The sequence below is a fragment of the Phalacrocorax carbo genome, chromosome 7, assembly GCF_963921805.1.
Source record: "Phalacrocorax carbo chromosome 7, bPhaCar2.1, whole genome shotgun sequence".
NCBI classification, from domain to species: Eukaryota; Metazoa; Chordata; class Aves; order Suliformes; family Phalacrocoracidae; genus Phalacrocorax; species Phalacrocorax carbo.
In genome coordinates this window covers 469,624-490,802 of record NC_087519.1, presented here as the reverse complement: position 1 = coordinate 490,802, position 21,179 = coordinate 469,624, and the positions used below count along the sequence as shown (strand labels likewise).

General features: G+C 58.9%; 2 protein-coding genes and 1 pseudogene across 3 annotated transcripts; all 3 read right to left on the bottom strand.

The window, feature by feature from the left end:
- Nucleotides 1-1,482: 1,482 nt before the first annotated feature.
- SERF2 (small EDRK-rich factor 2) lies at nucleotides 1,483-2,205 on the bottom strand. Of its 2 annotated transcripts, none has more exons than XM_064455818.1 (3): nucleotides 2,123-2,205; nucleotides 1,816-1,924; nucleotides 1,483-1,704 (listed from the first exon to the last, which is right to left on the bottom strand). In XM_064455818.1, the coding sequence occupies exons 1-3, from the start codon at nucleotides 2,127-2,129 to the stop codon at nucleotides 1,641-1,643; spliced, it is 180 nt and encodes a 59-aa protein (XP_064311888.1). In that variant the 5' UTR covers nucleotides 2,130-2,205; the 3' UTR covers nucleotides 1,483-1,640. The 2 variants fall into 2 exon arrangements, with proteins under 2 accessions (XP_064311888.1, XP_064311889.1); XM_064455819.1 differs by lacking the exon at nucleotides 2,123-2,205 and adding an exon at nucleotides 2,007-2,047.
- A 113-nt stretch (nucleotides 2,206-2,318) lies between these two features.
- On the bottom strand, nucleotides 2,319-4,432 carry LOC135314167 (peptidyl-prolyl cis-trans isomerase FKBP8-like; annotated as a pseudogene).
- Nucleotides 4,433-9,039: 4,607 nt separating this feature from the next.
- On the bottom strand, nucleotides 9,040-17,505 carry PDIA3 (protein disulfide isomerase family A member 3). The gene is made up of 13 exons (XM_064455910.1): nucleotides 17,268-17,505; nucleotides 17,051-17,129; nucleotides 15,987-16,104; nucleotides 15,437-15,544; nucleotides 14,374-14,503; nucleotides 13,779-13,895; nucleotides 13,511-13,636; nucleotides 12,778-12,960; nucleotides 12,129-12,237; nucleotides 11,125-11,253; nucleotides 10,342-10,421; nucleotides 9,748-9,805; nucleotides 9,040-9,452 (listed from the first exon to the last, which is right to left on the bottom strand). Exons 1-13 carry the CDS (start codon nucleotides 17,426-17,428, stop codon nucleotides 9,333-9,335), a joined length of 1,518 nt encoding a protein of 505 aa, XP_064311980.1. The 5' UTR covers nucleotides 17,429-17,505; the 3' UTR covers nucleotides 9,040-9,332.
- Nucleotides 17,506-21,179: the final 3,674 nt, after the last annotated feature.

The window sequence follows — 21,179 nt, the reverse complement described above, 5'->3', positions numbered from 1 at the left end:
GGGTCTTGCAGGTCCCCAGCCCCCACAGAGAGGAGCAGCAACCTTGGGGCTTCCTCAGGGAGGGCTGGGCCATGTCAGCCCAAGGCAGTCCTGGGAGAGCAGGAAGAAGACAAGAGCTGGGTAAGAGCTCAGTAAGCAAGGTGCAGGGCCAGCCCCTGGGAGCACAGGGAGTGCTTCCCCCAACTACTCCCTTCTGCTGGTGTTTGTGTCAGGTCTGGAAGCATGCTCTGCTCCCACGTATGGCACAGGTGTGACAGGAGGCAGCTGGTGTGTGCAGCAGAGCTCTGTGGCTCCCAGAGACAGTGACCACAGCAGCAGCTGCGGCTGGAGGCTGCCAGCCCCACAGAGCCCTGAGACACCTATCCCTTCCAAAGGCCACTGAGAGGCTGTTGCCACTCAAGCTGGTGGGGGACAAGATGGACTCACGGCCCAGCCTGCTGGATGCAGTGGGGGTTCACACAGCCCACGGGCAGCAGCTGGCCACGGTGAGCAGGCACACCTCAGGGCAGCAGGGACCCCACTGACACCCACCGCTCCCCCCAGGCCCATGGCTCCCTGTTCTGCAAGACCAGCACCAAGGATGGCACCAATGTGGCGGAGGCTGTGCTGCAGCTCACCCAGCAAGGAGTCCTGCCTGCCACAGCACACATCTCCAGGCTGTACAGGGCCTGCGGCAGCTGCCCAGCTCCATCCTGCCAGGGTAGTGGGACTTGCTGACACTGCTGCTCCTGGCACTGCAGGGAAGTGAAGAGGCCAATGGGCCAGAGCAAAGGCCACAGCACTGGACTGGACCTCAGCATCCCTCTAAGGGCAGCTCCACAGTGCTGCTGGACCTAGTGCAGGAGGTGGCCGGCTGTAGCTTCACATCCTCTCCACGGAGAACCCCCAGCTCCGACGGCACACGCAGAGGTGCTGTGGAGCAGGTAGCTCACCTCACTTCAGCTCCTACAGCTGCTTATCCCCGCAGCAGCAGGAGCAGCTCAGTCTGCGCACAGGGCCAGCCACCACCTCTCCAGCCCCGGCCCCACGTTGCCTCCCTGCAACCAGCCCCATGCTGTCCTTCCTGCCCTCACTACAACGCGACCCTCCCCAGTGCAATCCATCCCTGGTTTCGTTCCTCTGGGTCTCCAGCAGTCCCGTCAGCCCCAGGGGGTTTACCCCTTGCCTCCCTCTGCCCACAGTGCACCTCCGAAGCTCCTTATTCACCCGCGGCTGTTCTCAGCGTCCTGCTGGCTGCTCTGAGCTCCCAGGCGATGCCCACAGACACCTCACAGGCCAAGCCCCACCTTTGTTCCTCACCGTGAAGATGCGGCTGCTCCACACCACAGCAGCCGTGCTTGTTCCATCACTCCTCTTCACCAGCACGGAATAGGGCCACAAACGCTCCCTCCCGGCCGGGGTGGGGCGCGGCGGCGGCGCCCCCCCGATCCCCAGGCAGCCCCAGCCCCCCCGCCCGGGCGCACGGAGGGAGAACACAGGGCCTGCAGGGCTCCACAAGCTACTTTAATAGGAGACGGACCCGAGGCGAGTGCAGGGCGCTGCCGGTGTCCCCGGCGGGGCGGCCCGGCCCCGGGGCTGCACTGGGCATCCTGCCGGCGGGCGGCCCGGCCCCGGGGCGGCGGCGGCGGCCCGGCCGCGGGCTACTTGGCGCCCTCCTTCTTCTCGTCGGCCTTCTTCTGCTTCTGCTGCATGATCTCCGAGTCCCTGCAGGGAAACCGCGTCGCCGGGCTGGCCACAGCACTGGCACCACCCCCGGGATGGGGACGGGGACCGGGGCCGGGGGGGGGGCGCCGGCGGTGCCGGCCCGACGCTCACCTCTGCTTGCGGGCGGCGGCCGAGAGCCCGTCGTCCCGCCGCTTGCCCTTGCCCGAGTCACTCTGCTTCTTCAGGTTCTTCTGCCGCGCCAGTTCGCGCTGGTTCCCGCCTGCGACGGCGCGGCCGCCTCAGCGCGGCCCGGCCCGAGGCCCAGCCCCAGGGACCAGCCCGCACCCCGGCCCCGCGCTCACGGGTCATGGCGCCGGCCCCCCCCGCCCAGCCCCAGCCCCGGCCCCGGCCCCGGCCCCGGCCCGCAGGGCGGGTCACGGCACCGCTCCCCCCGGCCGCGGTCCCGGCCCGCACTCACGGGTCATGGCGCCGCTCCCTCCCGCCTCCGCTCCGCCGCCACGTCCCGCACTGCCCCCCCTCGCGCCCCGCCCCGCCCCGCTCTTTAAGGGCGCTGCACGGCCAATCGCCGCGCTGAGCCCGCCCCCGCCGCCCTCCTATTAGCACATCACTCCTGCTAGTCCCCGCCTGATTGGCCGCGGGCTATGGCTGCCATTCTGCCGGCGGGGGCGAAGAAGCCGGAAGCTGCGGCGCAGGCGCCAAGAGCCGCGGGGCCGCGCCCACGCGCAAGGGGCGGGGCAGGACGGCGGCTCCACGCCGTAATGACGCGCGGGGCGTGGCTGAGAGCGCTGCGCGGGGATGGGGCTTGCGGGGGGCCGGGGCGGGCGCTCCCCTCCTCGGTCCGAGGCGCGGAACCGCTGTCGTCCCCGGGCCGGGCCCCGGCGGCCCTGTAGCCTCTCCCGCACCCGGTGGAGCGCCTCCTCCGGGAGCGCTGCGACACTGCTCAGGCTGCTCCTTCCGCCGCGGGCGGTGCCGGGGCTCTGCGGAGGGGAACCGCCGTGAGCGCCACCCGCGCCGCCGCGGGCCCGGGAGGAGCACCGCCCCCCCGACGGCCCGTCCTCGGGCGGCCCAGTTTACCGGCGCGCCCACGCACCCGGGGCTCGGTGGCGGCGTCGGGCCGTGGTGGGGCTCCTGAGGGGCGGCGCGGGCCGGGGGGCTCCGGTGCTTCACCAGCCGTGAGAGCTCGGTGTGGATCACCTGCGGGAGGCGGGGCGGCTGCGGCAGGCCGGGCTCCCGCGGGACCCCCGACGGTCCCGGTGCCGAGTTCCTGTGGGACCCTGGCCGCCCCAGCGCTCCCCGTGCCCGGCTCCTGCGGGACTCCCGACGGTCCCGGTGCCGGGCTCCCGCGAGACCCGCGCCAGTGTTCCCGGTGCCCGGATCTTGCAGGACCCCCGCACCCCCGCCACCCCGGACCTTGCTGGCCGGGTCCAGCTCTAGGGCTCTCTTCAGGACGACCACGGCCTCCGCCTCGCGGCCCTGCTTCGCCAGCAGCTGCGGAGAGAGGAGCGGGCGGTAGCGGGCGGCCGGGCCGGGGTGCGGGCACGGGGAGGGCGCGGGGCTGACCTGTCCCCGCCGGAGCAGCGCCTGGCCGTTGTCCGGGCTGATGCGCAGGGCCGCCTCGCAGGCCGCCAGCGCCTCGCCCACCCGCTGCAGCTTCAGCTCGGCGGCCGCGCAGTTGTTGAAGCACTTGACGCGCTGCTCCCGCAGCTCCTCTTCCTCCTGCGGCCCAGGAGGGGCTGCGGGGCGAGCGCAGCCTCAGCACCCCGGGGCCCCGCAGCCCCGCAGCCCCCTCCCCCGCCCGGTCTCACCGGCGGTGGGGCCGTCGAGGACACGCAGGGCCAGGCGGTAGGAGCGCAGCGCCGCCGCGAAGTCGCCTCGCGCGAAGTGGAAGTTGCCCCGCTCCCTCCGCTGCGCGCCCAGGCGCAGGCGGGCGGGGGGCGGCAGCTGCTGCGGGTCGGGGCCGTCCCGCACCTCCAGCAGCGTCACCTCGAACAGCAGCGGTGCCTCGGGCGGCACGTCGGGCTCCCTGCGGGCACAGCGCCGGCTGCCCCTGCCCCCCCCCCCCCAGCCCTGCCTGGCCCCTGCCCGTCCCGGCACCCCCGCCCCTGCCCGCCCGCCCTACCTGCCCGGGCGGCCGTAGCCGTAGGGGAAGGCAGCAAGGAAGAAGGACATCTCCCCGGGCTGCATGGTGGGGACGCCCAGCTCCAGGGCCTGCGGATGCGGGCACGGCGGGGCTGGCCGGGCGTGGCACCGGGCGGCGCTCAGCCCGCACCGCGCCCCTGCCCGGCGCTGACCTGCACGACGTCGCCGTGGCCCGGGACGAAGGTGAGCCGCGGATCCCGCTCCACCAGTCCGCCGTCCTCTAGGGCGCCCAGCACCTTCACCGACACCTCCTGACCCGGCCGCGGCCGTGGCCCGCCCTGCCCGTCCCGCACCACGCGCTTCCGCAGCAGCCGGTCCTCTGCGGGCGGGAGCGGCCCTGAGAGCCAGCACCCTCGGGGCCCGGCACCCCCGGGGCCGCCCGCCGGCGCTCACCTGTCAGGTCGCTCCAGCCGTCGGCCGTGAAGAGCGGCCCGAAGCCGCCGGGGCCCGGGACCGCCAGTGCCTCCAGCCGCCGGTAGAACAGCCGCTCCTCCTCGCGCACCGACGGCAGCGCGATAGCGGTGTGGGGCAGGCGGAACCGCACCCGCCTGCCCCGGCCGGGCCCCCGCGGCTGCCCTCCGGTCCCCGCCTCCCCCTCCGGGGAGCTGCCGGGGGAGGGTCCCGGCATGCCCGCCCCCGGCCCGCCTCGCCGCTACCAGCTGGCCTCGGTCCGGGCCCCCCCGGGGCTCGGCGGCGGGCGCCCGCCGTTCCTAGCCCGCACCGGGCGCGTCGCCGCCGGCGCCGTCGCGCCGCGACTGCCCGGGGCCGCCGCCGGGTGCATCACGCCGCGCCGTTACCTAACGCCGGGAAGCCGCTCAGGGGATTAGCACGGGGCCGCGGCAAAAATAGCCGGCTCAGGCCGAGCCTCGCCACGGGGCTCCCGCCGCTGCCCCGGCCCGCCTCTGCCCCCCGGGAGCGGACCGGGACCGCCCGCCGCCGTCCCGTGCTCAGGGCCTTGCCGCAGCTCCCGGCGGCGGCGCGGGCGGCTCCGGTACCGGGGCTGTGGGCCGAGGCACCGGGTCAGCCGCCTGTACATGCGGCTTCCGGCGGCAGCGCCGCGGGCGCTGCTCGGCTACGGGCGGCGGCAGGTGGGGCCGGGGAAACCGGGCGCAGGCGGGACCCGTCGGTGCCCGCGGTTGTTGGAGAGGGGCCGGGGCCGGTGGTCGCCTTCCAGGGCAGCCGGGGGTGAGTGGGGGAACCGGGAAGCCCGGGGCGGCCACGGCGTGGGGGACCGGGGGTGAGTGCATCGGGGGACCAGGGAGACCAGAAGGCCGGGCCAGGTCCCCGCGACCGGGCCGGTGGCGCCGGTGCTCCCGCCGGTGAGAGAGGCGGCGGGGGGCGCCGCGTGGTGGATCCGCCGTGCCCCGGGGGACGGGGAGGCTCAGGGCGGCCGCGGCCCTGACGGCCCGTCCCACTCACAGTGCCTGGCGGTGCCGGGAGGCCCCGGGAATCCCCCGCGGTTCTTCCCCCTATCCCGTGGCAGCCGGGACGAGCCGCAGGGCCGCTTCGAGTGCTCACGTCGGGCCGTGCCCCGGTGAGCCTGCCGGCCCCCGCCGGCCCCCCAGTCCCTCTGTGCTCAGGACTGTGCCGGCGGCACTACCTCGGGGTCAGCCCCAGCCCTGCTCCCAGGGTGCTGGCTCTCACCGGCTGGGCTCTCTCCCGCTCTCCTTGCAGTCCCTGATGGCCCCAGCTGAGCAGCCTGGTGCTTTGGGGGTCTAAAAGTCCCTGATGCCCTCCCCAAGCTCACGGCATCCTGAGCTTCTGGTCCCCGTAGGGGCATCCAGAGTGCTGGGGCAGCAGCAGCCACGGAGACTGGGCCTTTGGAGAGAGCCTGGGGACTGACTTCCTCCTCCCTCGCTTGCTCGGGGTGCCCACCTTGCAGGACCTTCTATGGGCATTTCATGGGGTCAGGGGGAGCCGGCTGGGATCAGCTGGCAGGAGGTGTTGACTTCTCCCAGGCTAGGCTAGAGCTGGCTGGACAGCCTGGGCAGCATCCGGGAGAAAATCTTGGTCTGTGCCTGGCAGAGCACCTGCCCACCCCTGCAGGAGTGTGTGTCCCCAGCAAAGGAGCCCTGCAGCAGAGCAGTTGTTGAGCCTGATCTGGCTGTGCATTGCTGTGGTTAGCGGGGTGCTGCACGTGGCACTGGCCTGAGCAACAGTGGGTGCTGAGCCTCCGCTCCCTGCCAGGCTGGGGGGGCCCTGCTGTTCCCCTGGACAACAGTGCTGCCTCCTCCGGGACCAGCTGGCCCCGGGATGCAGCAGCTGCTGCTTGCCATGGCCAGGCAGCAGCTCTGCACATCTGGGAGTCTCAGGCCTCCACCAGTGGCACTGGGAGAGCTGTACAGTGTTCCTGTCCTGTCAGCTGTGGGGGAGCAGGCATGGCAGGCTGGGGGCACAGCAGGGCTATGTGCTGGCACTGATGGGGGTGGGAGCAGAACCTAGTGTGGTTCTCCCCAGGGGCTGACCATGTTTTGTCCTGATGTGTCCAGAGGCAAAGGTGTCACAGCTCCTGAAAAGGTCGGTGTGGCTGCTCTGCTGGGGAAGGGCTCTGCCTGCGACATCCACTTCCCTACAACAGCCAGACCCGGGGCTTCTGTTCAGCCCCAGGCCCTGTGGCCCCATCACAAACACAAGCTCCTGCAGCAGCTAGAGGGGATGCCGGTGGGCACAGAGGCCAAGGCAAACACGGGGACAGTGTAAGCCTGGGTGAATTGCACAGCCTCATGGCCTGGGGCCATCTCTGCTGCAGCTGTGCAGCCAAGCAGGGCAGACCCTGCACACCACTGTAGCCTGGGGCTCCCTGAAATGCCCCAGGGAATCTCCCCAGTGGGCCAGGGGCTCTATGCCCAACAGGGCTGTGCAACTGCAAACTCAGCTTTGGAGAAGGGGCCTTCCAACAATCCCATAGGTTCTGGCCAAGGTGCTTCGGAAAAGCTTTAACCCTCATGATCTGCTCAATGCCAGGTCCCAGGCTCACAGCACCTCCTTCGCAGAGATCCCAGATTACTTGTGGTAAGAGAGCTCGGCATTCCCTGCCACAGGGCTCCCTGCTGCTTATTGTAATTTGGCCCAGCCCCACAACATCAGGCAAGCTGAGACGAGCTACCTGCCTCACCTCCGACAGCAGCAGAAAGGGCTGCAAGCCACGCACCACAGTCACAGCCCTGCACACTCACTGCCCCTCGTGCCAAGGGCCCCAGCAAGAGGACACAGCACTTCCAGCCCCCCACAGCACCAAGAGCAAGTGCTCTGCTGCACAGGTCTTGCATGCCCAGGGAGAACAAAGCTTCTCCTGCTCAGAGCAGGAAATACTGTACCATGGGCACAGCAGAGCAGCACAGAGCTTACGAGGCAGCGTTTAGTGCAGACTACGTGAAGTACCACTATCTGCACATTCGCACTGGAACCGTGAGCCAGACGTTCATTCAACTGGGAGCCAAAATGAAGATGTTGAAACAAGGAACAGAGGAATACAAGGCAAGTGGGACACCTGGGGCATGATGGCACGACATGGCCATGCTCGAGTTCTGCTCACCTGCTTCTTGTGTGTTCCAGGCACTTGAAGCTACAATTTTGCATGAGTACAGCCACTCCAAGAAAGTGAGGCTGGATGCAGGGCAAGGACTGGGCTCCCTCCTAGAGCTGATAAATATATATTTTGGTCTTTTCCCCCATAGACTTATCCTAGCTACCAGTACCAGCTAGAAGCAGTGCTGTGAATACCTCACATCAAAAGCCTGATTCTACAAGTCTGAAGGAAGTGGGAGCTCCTAGGCAAACCACCGCTGCAATTCTTTTCTTGCTTATCAGGACCTGTCCCTGAAGTGGTGGAGGACACAGATCACTGAGGGTGCATTATATTAAGGGCAAGGTTCAGGAACGACCCATAGCCATTGGCACATCCTTCCTCAGATGTCTGTTTCTCCTCAACTGAAGCCACATTAGCTTCAGTTTAATTGTGGCACAGAGTAGCAGGTACCTGGGCAGCTACCAGCACTCCCCAGCACAACACTCCCTCACACCCTTTGTCCCTCTCGCCAGAAAGCTTCACTGCTTCGACCAAGCCTGTGCTTACTTCACCCGTTGGTCTGGGCACTGGCACTGATGCTTACTGAGACAGGCTCTGGGCCAAACCCACTGAAGATAATAACCCATGCGTAGTGCCCAGCTCCCACCAGGTCTGAAGTCACATACCAGGGAGCAGAGCGAGGGTCAGAAAAGCTTCCCCTGGCTCTCCCGTGACTGATGCAGGCAGTACCCTGGCCATTAGAGAAGCAGTGCCCATTTGGTTTTACAGAAGGTAGTTGTCAGCAGCCAGTAGAGCCCGTAGTATTCCTCTGGTCCTTCCACCAGCACCTGAAGTCTGCACCCAGCTGCAGGGGTCCTGCCAGCTTGAGCTGCGAGGCCCGCTCTGTCACGCGCGTGCTCCCTCTGCCCCCTAGGTGCCTTGGTGTCTGTTCTGGGAGACCAAGAACCTGTCAGCCAGCCGCAGAGTACAGAAGTGGTTCAAGATATGGATGTAGCTGGGCAAGAAATTCTTGTACTGCACAGCTGATGTAGACAGGTAACCATGCAGTAAGCATTGTGTGATATATTTTACCTGCAGAATTCCAGAAGCAATAAATAACTGGTACGCAGCCTTTGGAGCTGTGGGGGAGGATTCCACAGAGAAAGCAAGCGCTGGCTCTTACCATGGTAACTGCTGCAACACAGCAGTGCCTTGAGTCTGCTAATCCTCACTTCAATTCACATGCAGCTGAGAAACTCGGAAAGCCAGGGCAACAGCCTCTTCACCCACGGTCTCACTCCTGACCTTCCTCGTCAGCACATTCTGGGCTAAAGGTAGGACTGCCTGTACCCCGAGATGGTCGGTCACAGCCCACACCATCTGACAGCAGCATAGGATCCTATTCCTCTCTCTCCTGAAGGGAAAGCCACAGCTACCAACCTGCTTTCTACCAGGAGAAGTAATGATCTTACAATTAACTGGTCTGAACCACATACAAGCCACAGGCAAGCCTACTGGCTGTGAGAAACACCCTCAGCGCTGGCCCCACCTCTGTTTGGGAGGAGTATGTAGTTAGTAGCACTCCTCCCCTACCACTTCACTACTTTTGCACCAAAAGAGTCTTCTAAATGCTCACTGAAGGAAACTAGGCTCACAGTAGGAATTTGCTGCCTACAAAGAGCAGGATTCTGGTGTTAGGTTTGACAGGTCTCCATAGGACAGGGACATTTGGTCTTAAGGGGGTCATTTTATTGTTTCACTTCTCCAAATGTACAAAAAAAAAAATTAGAAAATAACCCTACCCCCCACCCCCTCCCAAACCACAAAACAAACCAGTCTGGGGAGCCCCACAACAGTGCAGCTAAGAGATGGCAGGAAATTAAACAGGACTAGATACAGCAGCTGGGTCCCCTCAGCCCTCATGGTCACTGGCTCTCCACAACCCAGAACTGGCCCCAGTCTGCCCAGTGCTTCCCCAATTCACACAGAGCTCATCCTGACAAGATGGTGAGTGGGTACTTTACAAATCTTCCTTCACCTTCTTCTTGGATTTCTTGGTTTTATCTTCCTCCTGCAGCACAGGAGTGTTGGTTGCCTCCCGCTTCAAGTAGCTAATGAAGTCACTCACTTCTCTGCCACCCTGCAGAAAGCACATGACAATAAGGCAGTGCCTGTACTCCCTGTGGGATTCCCCTTCACTAGAGGGGGAGTTCAAGTGCCAGGCAGACCACAGTGACTGCAACCAGAGCTCTCCCCCATGGGTCTGCAGGGTGCAGCAGAGCATTTCCAGCAGATGCCACTGGGTGCGTTCCCAGGGTAACAAACGGAACAGAGCACAGAGCTCCACCCCCAACTCCAGAGAGGCTCGGCATTATTTGGACATCTGGATACTACTTCACTTCTTTACAAAGCAGCAAGAACAGCAAAACACTCACCTCATACTTCTTTGGACTCTGCTTCTTGCCAGCTGGAGCAAAATAGATGGTGGGGAAGCTGGGGAGAGGAGAGAGACATCTAAGCTCCTAACATGTTCCATTTTCTTTCAGACCAGCCCTCACTGAAGGGACTCAACACCCTGCATTCCTCTGGTTTAACATGGTAACAGCTTCAGCAGCTCTTAAACCAGCAGGTGTGGCCTCCAAAAGCCCGGCCACGTCCACAGAGTTGACTGAGCTCACCTATGTCCAAGTTTGCTAGCTAAACTGTTTTCAGAAAAGCGAGCCCAGCACTGTTTTCACACTGCCAAGATCAGAATCACAGCAGATTCAAAAGTGGAGGAAGGGGTTCCGCAACACAGGCCTCCAGGCGCAGTCAGGACACCAGAATCCCAGAGAAGCAAGGCAGATGAACATCCCTGGTTTTCACTCTCACTTTCTTCACTCTAAGCAAACGCCTAGCAATCACATGCCAATTGCCCCTGCCCATCCTCCCTGGGAGATTCTTTCAGCTCTTCCATTGTGGTTGCTGGTCAGAGACAGAAGCCTGAACTCATCTACTGACACAGTGGTGTGACAACAGTTAAGACTTACCCTCTGACTTCATATGGAGAAGGCACATCATTGGCTGTAGCATCCATTTTGGCAATGACGATATTGGGGTCTTTACTAAGCTGTTGGTAGAAAGAGCTTATTAGTAACCAATCCAGAGCAGTTAACACCATCAACATCATCTAAGATAGTGATGTCAGAGGACTGCACACAGTATGCTAAAAGGTGAGCAGATTTCTTCTGAGCAGTTTTATTCTGCCTCAAGAGGGGCACAAGGAACAACGTCCCTCCTCAGTCAGCTGTATGCAGCACACATCTCCCAGTAGTAACTGCTGCACTGGTCTGGTGTAACTTCTGGAGAATGCTTACCCCAGCGCAGCTGCTTACCTTCAGCCCTAGGAAGGGAGCTGTGAGGATAAGCAGTGCTCAAGAAGGGGTGCCTGGCAGCCAAATAGCAGAAGGCTGTTCAGATCTGGGAGGACAATTTATTTACTCCACTTGTAAAAGAGTGCAGGGCAGTGTTATCCTTGACCAGATGGGAGACTATAATCATGCAGAGGTAAAAGACCCAAAAAGGAACTTTGCCATTTGAGGCCAGACATTGAATCAGGGGATATTTATGTGCCACACCAGAGGGCCTATTGGTGTGGTTGCTACCACACTCCAGATCCTGCTAACATACTCCTGCGTTCACAGGAGATGCCAAAACTCATAGTCCTCAGGAAAGCACAATTATGCCCTGTTACCATTCAGGCTAGACAGAACCTGCAGGATTGTTTAGTGCTGCAAAACTCTAGTTTGCGTTTGCAACAGTCCCAGACCTACCTTCTCCCCCAGTTCTTTGTATTTGGGCTCCAGATTCTTGCAATGGCCACACCAGGGTGCATAAAACTCTATCAGGACATCTTTGTCTTCTGCATTAACAATTTCATCAAAGTTCTCAGCAACCACCACCTGATAATGTTTGATCATACAAGTTAGTTTTAACTCAGTCAAAAGCGAGGCTGTAACATGACATGCTCAATACACTCTGCCCAAGAAAGCTGGCACTCCCACAGGAAGAGTGACACTGCACCTGCACAGCAAGCAGCAAAATGATCAAACACACAACTCTTCACCAAGCTGTAACATCCTCAACTTGCAGGTAAAAATCTGTCATAAGGTACCAGCACTACCTGCAAGTGAGGTTTATATCTGTTATCCTCATAGGAGGAGGACAAAATAATTTCTTTTTAATCCCAGCAAGTTCCAGGCTGAGGAATCAGTTTAGCAAGACTGGCTAAGGCCATCCCCATAGACACACAAATGACCAGTGACTTCCACCGCCTTATAGGCCCTCATCATAAAGCCAGGCCATGGAAAGCTTTCGTTCAAGGCAGAATTTACTGGGAGGGATGAAAGGTAGGAGTTCTACCACCCCCCACAGTGATGAGATGAACATAACACCTTAAAAATGGTGCAGTCACAACCAACTTTAAAGCCATGCCAGGTGGGAGCGCATGCCAACACCGCAGGCATTCGCATAATCCCAGTAAATTTGGACGATACTGAACTTGTAGAGTGCATCACGAGTGTGCTCAAGCAGCAGTTACTATACTGAGAGAACAAAGTGGAATCAGAGCTGCAAGCTGCACTTATCCCTTGGCTCAAAAAACTGCACTACAACAAGGGAGTGAATTCTTCTTCCACCTATCACACCAGAGGGTTCTTGACATGCCACAATGCAGCACTTGCAGCATGAGACACTGGCCTGTGAGTAGAAGCTGCTGCTGAACAGCGTTTCTTCATCCACTGGTAGGAGCTGCTGCTACATTTGATACAGCACTCACCTTCACAGGGCCATCGTTGCTTTCAGGGACAGGCTCCGATTTCAGATACTTTTTCAAGTTTCCATCAAAGTAATCTTGCAGGAATCTCTCCAGAGCCTTTCCATCACGGCTGAAAGTGAAGTGACGTTTTAGAGCCATCATCATACATACAAGATGAGAGGGAAAAACTTTCATGGCTCATTTAAGCTCCTTCCACCCACAGAACAGATGCCAAATGCATCTCCCACAGTGCCAGTCTGCGGCTGGCTTAGAAGATCCCAGAACGAGTGCAAAGATGCCCTCAAAAGTTTTGAGAGGAGGCTGGATGCACATCCCATTCTAAGTTTTAGGCCATCCAGCACTGTTTAAGTTTCTTTTTTTCAAGAAGAAAGGTACAACTATGTCCTGTGCTCTTTAATGCATCTTAGTTCCTAACCAGACACTTAAATATCTTGAATTTTATTCTCTACCTTTATATAACAGGAGGGGCTGCAAGCTCTCTAGAGGGCAGGAAAACACAGGAGTAGGAGCCATTTTGACCCATCAGTCATTTCTTCTAGCTAGAACATCCAGCTTTCCTGTTTCCTCCAAGCTGACAAAGTATGATCTGGTCAGAGACCCCCAGACCAAAGTCTATCAAGAGGCAACTCTGCTAAGTTCAAAAACTTACGAAAATTCTTCCTGCATGACATATTTATCTCCTTTGGCAGTTCTGATGGCAACAACCGGAGCCTCACCCACGCTGCTGTCCAGGCCATACTCTGAAAGCTCATGGCCAAAGGTTTTCCGACTAGCAACAGCAAAAGACAGTTTGTGGCCAGCATCTAAGAACTTCTTTGCAATCATCATAACTCTGAGGAGAAAACAAAACAAAACACACAAAACATGATTCCTTTGAACATTATCTTCCATGTGACATAGCAACCTTCAAGTTGAAGCACACACTGGACAAGGAATTCAACGGCATGATGTGTTCTGCACAGGCATATCCTGTAGAAATGGTGTGGAGAAGCAGAGGAGTAAGCTCGTGTCTACTGTGCACGAGGCCTGTGCAAATGTTGCGTGCATTCATCCTCCACCCATCAGCACGACCACCAGAGTCTCAGGCACCAGGGAAAAGGATAGAATACCACACAGGACTAGTAAGGAAGTTTGTGATTAAGGTCTAAGGAATAGGGATCCAAAAGCAAGCAGGTGGGGTTTCAAAGGATACACACTGCATGCTTTGGGCTCTGCAGGCAGCAGCCACCCCAGTAGTTCTGATTAGAAACTCAGCTGGCAGCTTTCTGGGAGAGAAGAATTCATATATAGACAGTAGAAGAAACTTTGGTAACTGAGCTGTGGCACAGCACAGATGCAGGGAACAAGTGACAGAAGCCAACTGACCCCCCACCATTGTGTACCTGTTGCGCCAGTAGTTGGAGCCCTTTGCGTTCTTCTCATAGTCCACATCATAGTATGCCACCAACAAGTCCTTCCCCTGGATCAAGTCTTTGTTGTCTTCAGTCATGTGTGGACAGATGCCAAAGCTATCAACGAGACAGATGTTAGCGGCTTCAGTTTCGCCACCGAGAACATGTCGCCTCCCAGGAACAGGCTTGATGCAGCACACTCTTGTTTCCCACCCAAGAACATTAAATGCCAGTAATCAATAAGACCTAAGGAACTCACATGTTCTCCTGGATAAATTTCTTGATCTTTCCACTGGTGATTTTGTCTTCCGTGTACTTCACAGAGCTGTCCTCGAACTTGTTTGTCAGGCGTGGTGGACGGAATAAGACTATACCCCTGAGGGGAAGCAGGTATTGTGAATTAGTTTAAACTATCCCTGCGTTTCCAAAGATGGCAGCTAGATGAGGTAAGAACCCAATCTCCAGTGACTACCCCCATTCACTGTTCATAGTTTCAACAAGACTGTCTAGTTTCTTGGTGGCACTACTCTACTAGACCTACCTGTCAGACCCTTCTTCCATATGCAGACAGGCCACAATGAGAAACAAAAACCCCACCATAACAAGCAACGGGGAAGGAAAACACCTCTGTTGAGATACTTTCCATCCAGAGGCAGACACTAACCCTCCAGAGCCTGCAACCTTTTCTACTTTTCTATCTTGGTTCCAGAGAGATAAAAAGATATGCCACTGGCAGCTGGGGAAGAGACAAGACCTTAAGCTGTGTTCAGAAAGTAAATCCAGTTAACGGCTGAAACCCATGAATTTGTTCCAGGTGTCTTAATAACAAGAAATCCTTGTGTTAAACAACTTACTCTCCATCTTCCTCATACTTCTGCACCAGTTGGTCCTCACTGGTATGTGCAAAACGGTAGTTATCTCTTAGGTTGTTGGCAGCTTTCATGAATTCTGAGTAAGCATCCCCAGATGCATCTCCAAAGAAGCCTGCAGCAGAAAGACAGATGGTGACCCCAAACCGACTCAGCAGCAGTCCCTGTGCAGCCCTCATCATTTATCTCTACATGGCACTGAAAGATCACTTCTGAATTAAGTCCTCCAGTACATGTTCTGGCCTTCCACCTTTGACAGCTTCTCTCCCATTTTTATTGGAATCTTTCTACATTCCCTCACCTCCACGAGCGGAAAGTTACTCAAGAGTCCGCCCAGCTTAGCCATTCGGCCAAAAGGCAATTGTCCTCTGAGCACCAAGATATCCATTTGCAACCATCTGACACCACTAATGGCAACAACTGCCAATGGTACTTAATACAAACAAGTTTGGGAATGTTGATCAATACTCGTCCAGTTACACTTGTAAGATGGCACCTGATCTGCACAAAGGAAAGCTGCTATTACTGCTTGTAAACCATGATCCAGTCATACGACACTGACAGCCTACCAGTGTCACAAGACACACCCAAAGGTACTTTCTAGCAATCCAAAGATACCTGTTGTCAGCCAGCCAGAAGAGCAACAAACTTTAAAAAATACACACTATGGTGCCAGCAGGTCTGACAGACAGTCAAAGAATCACAGGAAAGAAAAAAAAAAAAAGGGAAAAAAGAAAGGTTGGAAGGAATCCCCAGAGGTCATTGAGTCCAACCTCCTGCTCAAAGCACGATCAGCTTCAAAGGCAGATCAGGTTGCTCAGAGCTTTGTCCAACTGAGTTTTGAAAATCTCCCAGACTGAATGTTTCGAAATCCCTCTGGGCACACGTTCCACTGCTTTATTATGAAAAACTTTTTTGCTCATGTCCATCTGGAATTTCTCTTGCTACAGCTTGTGATACTGCCTCTTATCCTTTCACAGTGTGTTCCTCAAGACATCTCCCAGAGCCAAGCATCTGATCATTTCAGTGCTGCACTGCATCTACTCACCCACTACAGAAGCATCTTTATCACCGATGAATTTCTCAAAATCAGCCACAGAACTGAGAGCCACCGAAGCAGGTCCTGCCTGTTTCTTGAGATGACTGACAATCCCATCTTAAAAGAAAAGTCAAATGATTAAAGGCATCAATACAGAGTTCCCCAACAGATTTTTCAACCTTCCTAAACCAAAATTTGTTTCTGCAGAATCCGTACACTTCTCCCATACAATAAACACAGTGTGAATTGAAGGAGCACTATCATCAACTTCACACAGGAATTTTCAAGCATTTTCCAAATACTGCACATCGAGGGTAGTAGGTGTTAAAAGATAACATGGAAACCTTCACCTTCAAAAAACAGCTTTAAGGGATACTGAACATCCAGGGTTCTGCTAACACAAAGAGATCTGGAAAGGGCAAGGAGGGGGTGGGTGTGTGGGTGGAAACCTTCTTTGTATCCCTCAACACGTGTAAAATCCCTGACACAAGTCTATTACACATGGGTCTGCCTTCCAGCATCATTTTGGCAAACCAGGTGCTTGACAACAAGCTCTCACCTGCTGTCCTGGGCCCATCATAGGTTCCTGCCTCTTCTCCATCTCGAAAAATCTTTAGGGTGGGATATCCACTGACTCCATACTTATTACAGGTGTTTGAGTTTGCTGTACAGTCAACCTGAAGGAAGAGGAACATTGCTACTCTGTGATCTAGCCACCCATATGCACAAAAGAAAATGGCTTTGCCATTGCCCACATTATCACATATAAAGCGTAGAGGGTCTGAAAGCTCTCAGGTGTCTTTAACCAATGCTGGATTCCTTTCACAAAAAGCATAAGAATCTGCAAAGCATCTACAAGACCAAAACTGAAGAGTCAAGACTGAGTAAGGAGGTAGCATAGGTGTAACGGCAGGCCTAGAAAAACATTTGAGGAAATACTGGAAAGATTAAGCACTTGCAAGTTTGGCCAGACTACACACAGAAAAATACTACAAAGGCTAGATTCTTGTAATCAATGACAGGCTTAATGGGAATCAACTGTTCTCAACACCTTATCAGTCCTAAAGTTCCTATAACACCTGAAGAAAACAGGCTCACCTCAAGTGAGGAGGTGGCCATGGTGTCAAGAATCCATGCCACATCCCAGAAAAAAAGAGGGAGACCCTGGTTTGAGAAAACCATACAATTTTTCTGATGAAAAAGAAAGCTCTTGGACAGCAACCCTTACTTCATAAGCCAAGGAACAATACCATGAAGTATCGGGCACAGAACAGCACTACACTATTTCTCAGACTGGACTACACAGCTCACATAAGGCTCTTCCTCCCAGCCGGGGCAAGCCCTCTTTTACACACCAGTACACACCCACTTTACGCTCTGCACACCCTCTGAGTGACAGCAGCCCTCGCACGGTTCACCTTCCAGATAGTTCCCTGGCATCTAAATCTTGAGGAAAACGAAGCCCCTCCGAGCTCTACAGAGCCTCGCCAAGGCCCCATGCGCACGCCGGCGGGCGTTTTTAGCGGGCTGCAACTGCAAGCCTCTCATTTGGCCAAAGTCTACCCGCAAGCCGCCCCCGGGACAGCACCGCCCCCTGGACCCGCTGCCGCAGCAAACCCTCACCTTCACCAGCGGCACGATCCCCTTCAGCCGGGTCGCCGCCGCCTCGTACTCCGGCGCCAGCCGCTTGCAGTGCCCGCACCTGGAAGGACGGGGGAGTCAGGCCGGCCTGGAACACCCCGGCCCGCCCCTGCCCCTTCCCCGGCCCGGCCTCGTCCCGTCCCCCCGGCCCCGCACAGCCCCGCTCCACCGCCCCCGCCCGCCGCCGGCGGCCCCTCACCAAGGCGCGAAGAACTCCACGAGCACCAGCCCCGGGCGCTCGGCCAGGCCGCTCTCGAAGTCGGCATCGCTGAGCTCTACCACGTCAGAGGCGCGGGCGGTGAGGGCGAGGAGGAGCGGGAGGAGCAGCAGCGCGGCGGGCCGGGGCCGGGGCGCGGACATGGCGGGCTGGGCTGCGCGGCGCGGGGCTCCCTCCTCGGCGGCGGCGGCGGCTGAACAGGCGCCGGGGGCCGCAGGCCGGAAGTCCCGCCTACCCAGCCGGATCTGCCGTGTGGCAGATCTCCGTTGGGCGCCGCGACGCGCGTCACGCCAGCCCCGGCCAATGGGCTGCCGACATCCTTCCCCGGCCGCCGTGTCTCGGCGCCCCTCGGGCCGCGGCGGGGCGGGACCGGACCCGACCGGCGGCCCCGGGTCCCGCCCACCGCCCGCCCACCGCCCGCCCACCGCTCGGGGGGCCGCGGCCCCGAGTCACCGTGTCGCCCGGGGCTTCCTGCCTCCCTGCCGGCGCCGTCCCGGCGCTCAGCCCCGGTCCCCGCCGCAGCGGGTAGCCCTGTCCCCCCGGGCCTGGGCGCCGTGGCGGGGGGCGCAGCCGCAGCGGTCGCCGCCCCCCCGGGGACTTCATTCGCGTAATCACTGTCCGTTGTAGAAACCCTGCGGCGGCCGCCGTGCCCGCAGGCGCGCCGCTGGCCGGGGCGCAGCAGGAGCCGTGGTGCCGAGGGGGTTGTTCCAGGCCGGCGCGCCCGGGCCGGTGTCCCGCAGAGCTTGCCCAGCACGGGCGCGGGCTGCGGGATGTGCCGCAGCTCCGCTCCCGCGCGTCCCGCGGCCGCCGGCCCGCAGCCTCCCGCAAGAGCACCGCTCCTGCCTCACGGAGGAGACCGGCGTTTTCCTGCCTTCCAGCGCTTGCGTGCTCCCGGCCGAACCGGCATCGGGTCTTCCCCGCTTAACCACATCAGTCTGCATTTGCAACTTTCGCTGCGTGGCTGCACGGTCAGAAATACCCACTCCGCCGTTCAGAACACCTGCTGAATTGCTCGGTGTCATGGGCCAGCTCTGAGCAGGCGCACCCTGCCTCCACGTCGCTGCCACCGTGCCCTGGTAGCACCACGGTCCTGTGCCGTCCCCGTACGAGGAACACAACCTAAGAGCCGCATGTATCTGCCTCCACAGGCAGCCTGATGACAGCAGGCTTGCGGGAGCATCTGCCATGCACCAGCACCAGCTGTGGGACACAGGCTCCTTCCAGGCATGGGGGAGGCCAAGCTCTGGAAATGGGGTGGATCAGAATGGATTTCTGCCAGGACACAGGTTTCGTGTACTGGCAGCCTGGACAGTCTTTGTTCAGGGTGGGACGAGCAGGGACTGTAAGAACGAATTCGTGCAGAAAGGCTGAAGCACTGGGGCCCAGGGTCTCCTGGGACTCCTTTCTCAGGTGGGCAGCTGTTCCCTAACAGCTTTTCATGGTGGTCACTTTGCAGCTTCTTCAGTGCTTTAGGTGTCACTTGTCACTCAGCCGTTTCTGGCATTTTTGTCATCAATATTGCACTAAACTGGCTGGTCAGCTTCAGGGGCTGCTGGAAAAACACGTGGAATGTCTTCAACTTCATCGTCACCTCTGTGGTAAGGGGCCCTGGACAAGCCTCAGGGCAGTGCCGTGAGGGGATGGAGCTGGCACCGGCTGCCTGCCCCAGAGCTGGGGCATGGTGTGGGGGTCACTCCCCACCCTGTAAGTCCCACGGCCAGGCTCTGGCCGCTCTGGTCGGCGATGAGCCTGCTGCATATGCAGGGCTGTTCTGGCTGGCGCTGTGCCCTCCGGCCAGCTTGACTGAGGGCTCTCCTGCCCATCTTCTGCCTCTCTGAGCCCACCTGTCATGGTTTTAGCTGGGATAGAGTTAATTTTCTTCACTGCAGCTGGCATAGTGCTGTGATTTGAACATAGTATGAAAACAATGTTGAGATAACACACAGATGTTTTTGTTGTTGCTGGGTAGTGCTTGTCCTAGTCAAGGACTTTTCCAGCTTCCCAGGCTCTGCCGGGGGCACAAGGAGCTGGAAGGGGACAGGGCACAGCCAAGAGACTGGATTCACACTGGCCAAAGGGATATTCCATATCATGTAACGCCATGCCCAGTGTGTTACCTGGGAGGGGCTGGCCGGGGGAGGGAGGCAGCAATCGCGGCTCAGGGACAGGCAGCGTCGGTCGGCGGGTGGTGAGCGGTTGTATTGTTTGTGTTTCTGGGGTTTTTTCCTTTCTTTCCCTTTTCCATTTTATTATATTATCATTATTGTTATTATTATCATAATCATTATTATAATAAATATTATTTTATTGTAATTATTAAACTGTGCTTATCTCAACCCACAAGTTCTTTTGTTCTTCCGATTCTCTCCCCTGTCCCACAGGAGTGGGGGGGGTGAGCAAGCGGCTGCGTGGTGTTTAGTTGCCAACTGAGGCTGAACCACAACACCACCCCAGTACCCCCCTCAGAGCCACCACTCTGTGAGAGGTCCTTTCCCTGGTGCAGGAGGTGTGAGGCTTGGTCCACAGGGCTGCTCAGGACCAAAGCTGGACAGCAGGATGGCCGTGGAGCAGATGCCTGCAGGTCTGCATCTGACACATTGCTGCTGGACAGCTGGTGTGGGCCCTTTGTGCTCAGTGCCCTGGCCAGGGGCTGTGCTTGCAGGCCAGGGCTACTACCTGCCCTGTGCTCCTGCCTTCCCATGTGTGGAATAATCGCTGGAGGTGACTTAGAAATTAAACTTATGTTTTCAGAAAAGGTACAGCATTGAAGAAGTTTTCAGGGTGAAGTGCAGCTGATATGTGAGGAATCCATTCTTTGGAAGTCCCCTAGTAACTTTAGATGTCGGCAATAACAGGAGAACCAGGAGAAGGAGTTCAGAAAGCAAGGGGGTCCCTCTCTGGGGTCTTCTTTGAGGACTACACCCACTTGCACTACACAGATCAAATCTACAAGGATTACTTCAGGTACAGAGCCTCGCATGTGCATCCATGCTGCAGCGTGCCTTTCTGCCTGCTGCTCTCTCCTGCCCAGCAGGAACCCTTGGTGCAACCCGGACCACGATGCTGGTACCAGGCACTGGCACCACCCAGGTGCCGCACACTTTGTCCCTCTCCTCCCCAGCAGCATGTGGGGAGGGAGGGTTGCTGCCGCATCTTGGGCTGCTGGAAGCACTGCTCAGAGCCCTCCAGCGCACGCGGGCACCAGCAGGTGCAGGCAGAGCAAGGCTGGGGCAGGGAGAGCAGCTCTGCAGGGCTGAGGGGAAAGTCCCACAGCTTCCTCTGCTGACCTGTGCTCCAGCTTCCACGGGGAGGATGGGCTCCAGCCCCTCCGAGATCAGCCCCCATCAGCCTCCTTCTGCAGAGTGGCCCTGAGAGCTCGCGGGGTGCTTTTTTGCTCAAATGCCAGCAAGGCAGGGCCTGTCCCTGCTCCTCGCAGGGCAGCACCTGGCTTTGGACAGGGGGGTGGGTGCCACACAGAGCTCATCAGTGATGTCCCCCTGGCTGAGGACGGTGAGCCTCATGAGCGGCAGAGCCCTGCGCCCTGCAGAGCCCCCGCGTAACGGGGGGTCAGGCTGGGCCTGCACCGTGTGCCGAGGGAGACTGTGGCCGGGCGAAGCGGCGGCCCATTTGCGGGGCGGGTTGTCCCGCAGCGGGCTGGCAGCGGCACCTCCACGGGGACCCGCAGAACCTGACCGAGAGCCGGGAGGCGGCACGGGCCTGGCCGCGGGGCTCTCCCGCTTCTGCTACCTGGAGCTGCTGGAGCGGCTGCAGCTCAGCCTGGTGGAGCGCCGCGGGCTGCAGGCCCGGGCCGGTGAGTGCGGGGCGGCCCCGCGGGCGGCTGCCCCCGAGCGGGACTCGCCCTGCCCGGCCCTGACAGCCCCGCCGCTCCCCGCA

Bases quoted from the DNA above. Each gene is read 5' to 3' on its own strand.
- SERF2 (XM_064455818.1), bottom strand. The intron at 1,705-1,815 runs GTGAGCGTCGGG...GTTTCCCTGCAG, and splicing joins GCCGCCGCCCGCAAGCAGAG to GGACTCGGAGATCATGCAGC.
- PDIA3 (XM_064455910.1), bottom strand. From the start codon at position 17,428: ATGTCCGCGCCCCGGCCCCGGCCCGCCGCGCTGCTGCTCCTCCCGCTC. The intron at 17,130-17,267 runs GTGAGGGGCCGC...CCGTCCTTCCAG, and splicing joins GTGGAGTTCTTCGCGCCTTG to GTGCGGGCACTGCAAGCGGC. The intron at 14,504-15,436 runs GTGAGTAGATGC...TTTCTGCTGCAG, and splicing joins TAAAGATGCTTCTGTAGTGG to GCTTCTTTGGAGATGCATCT.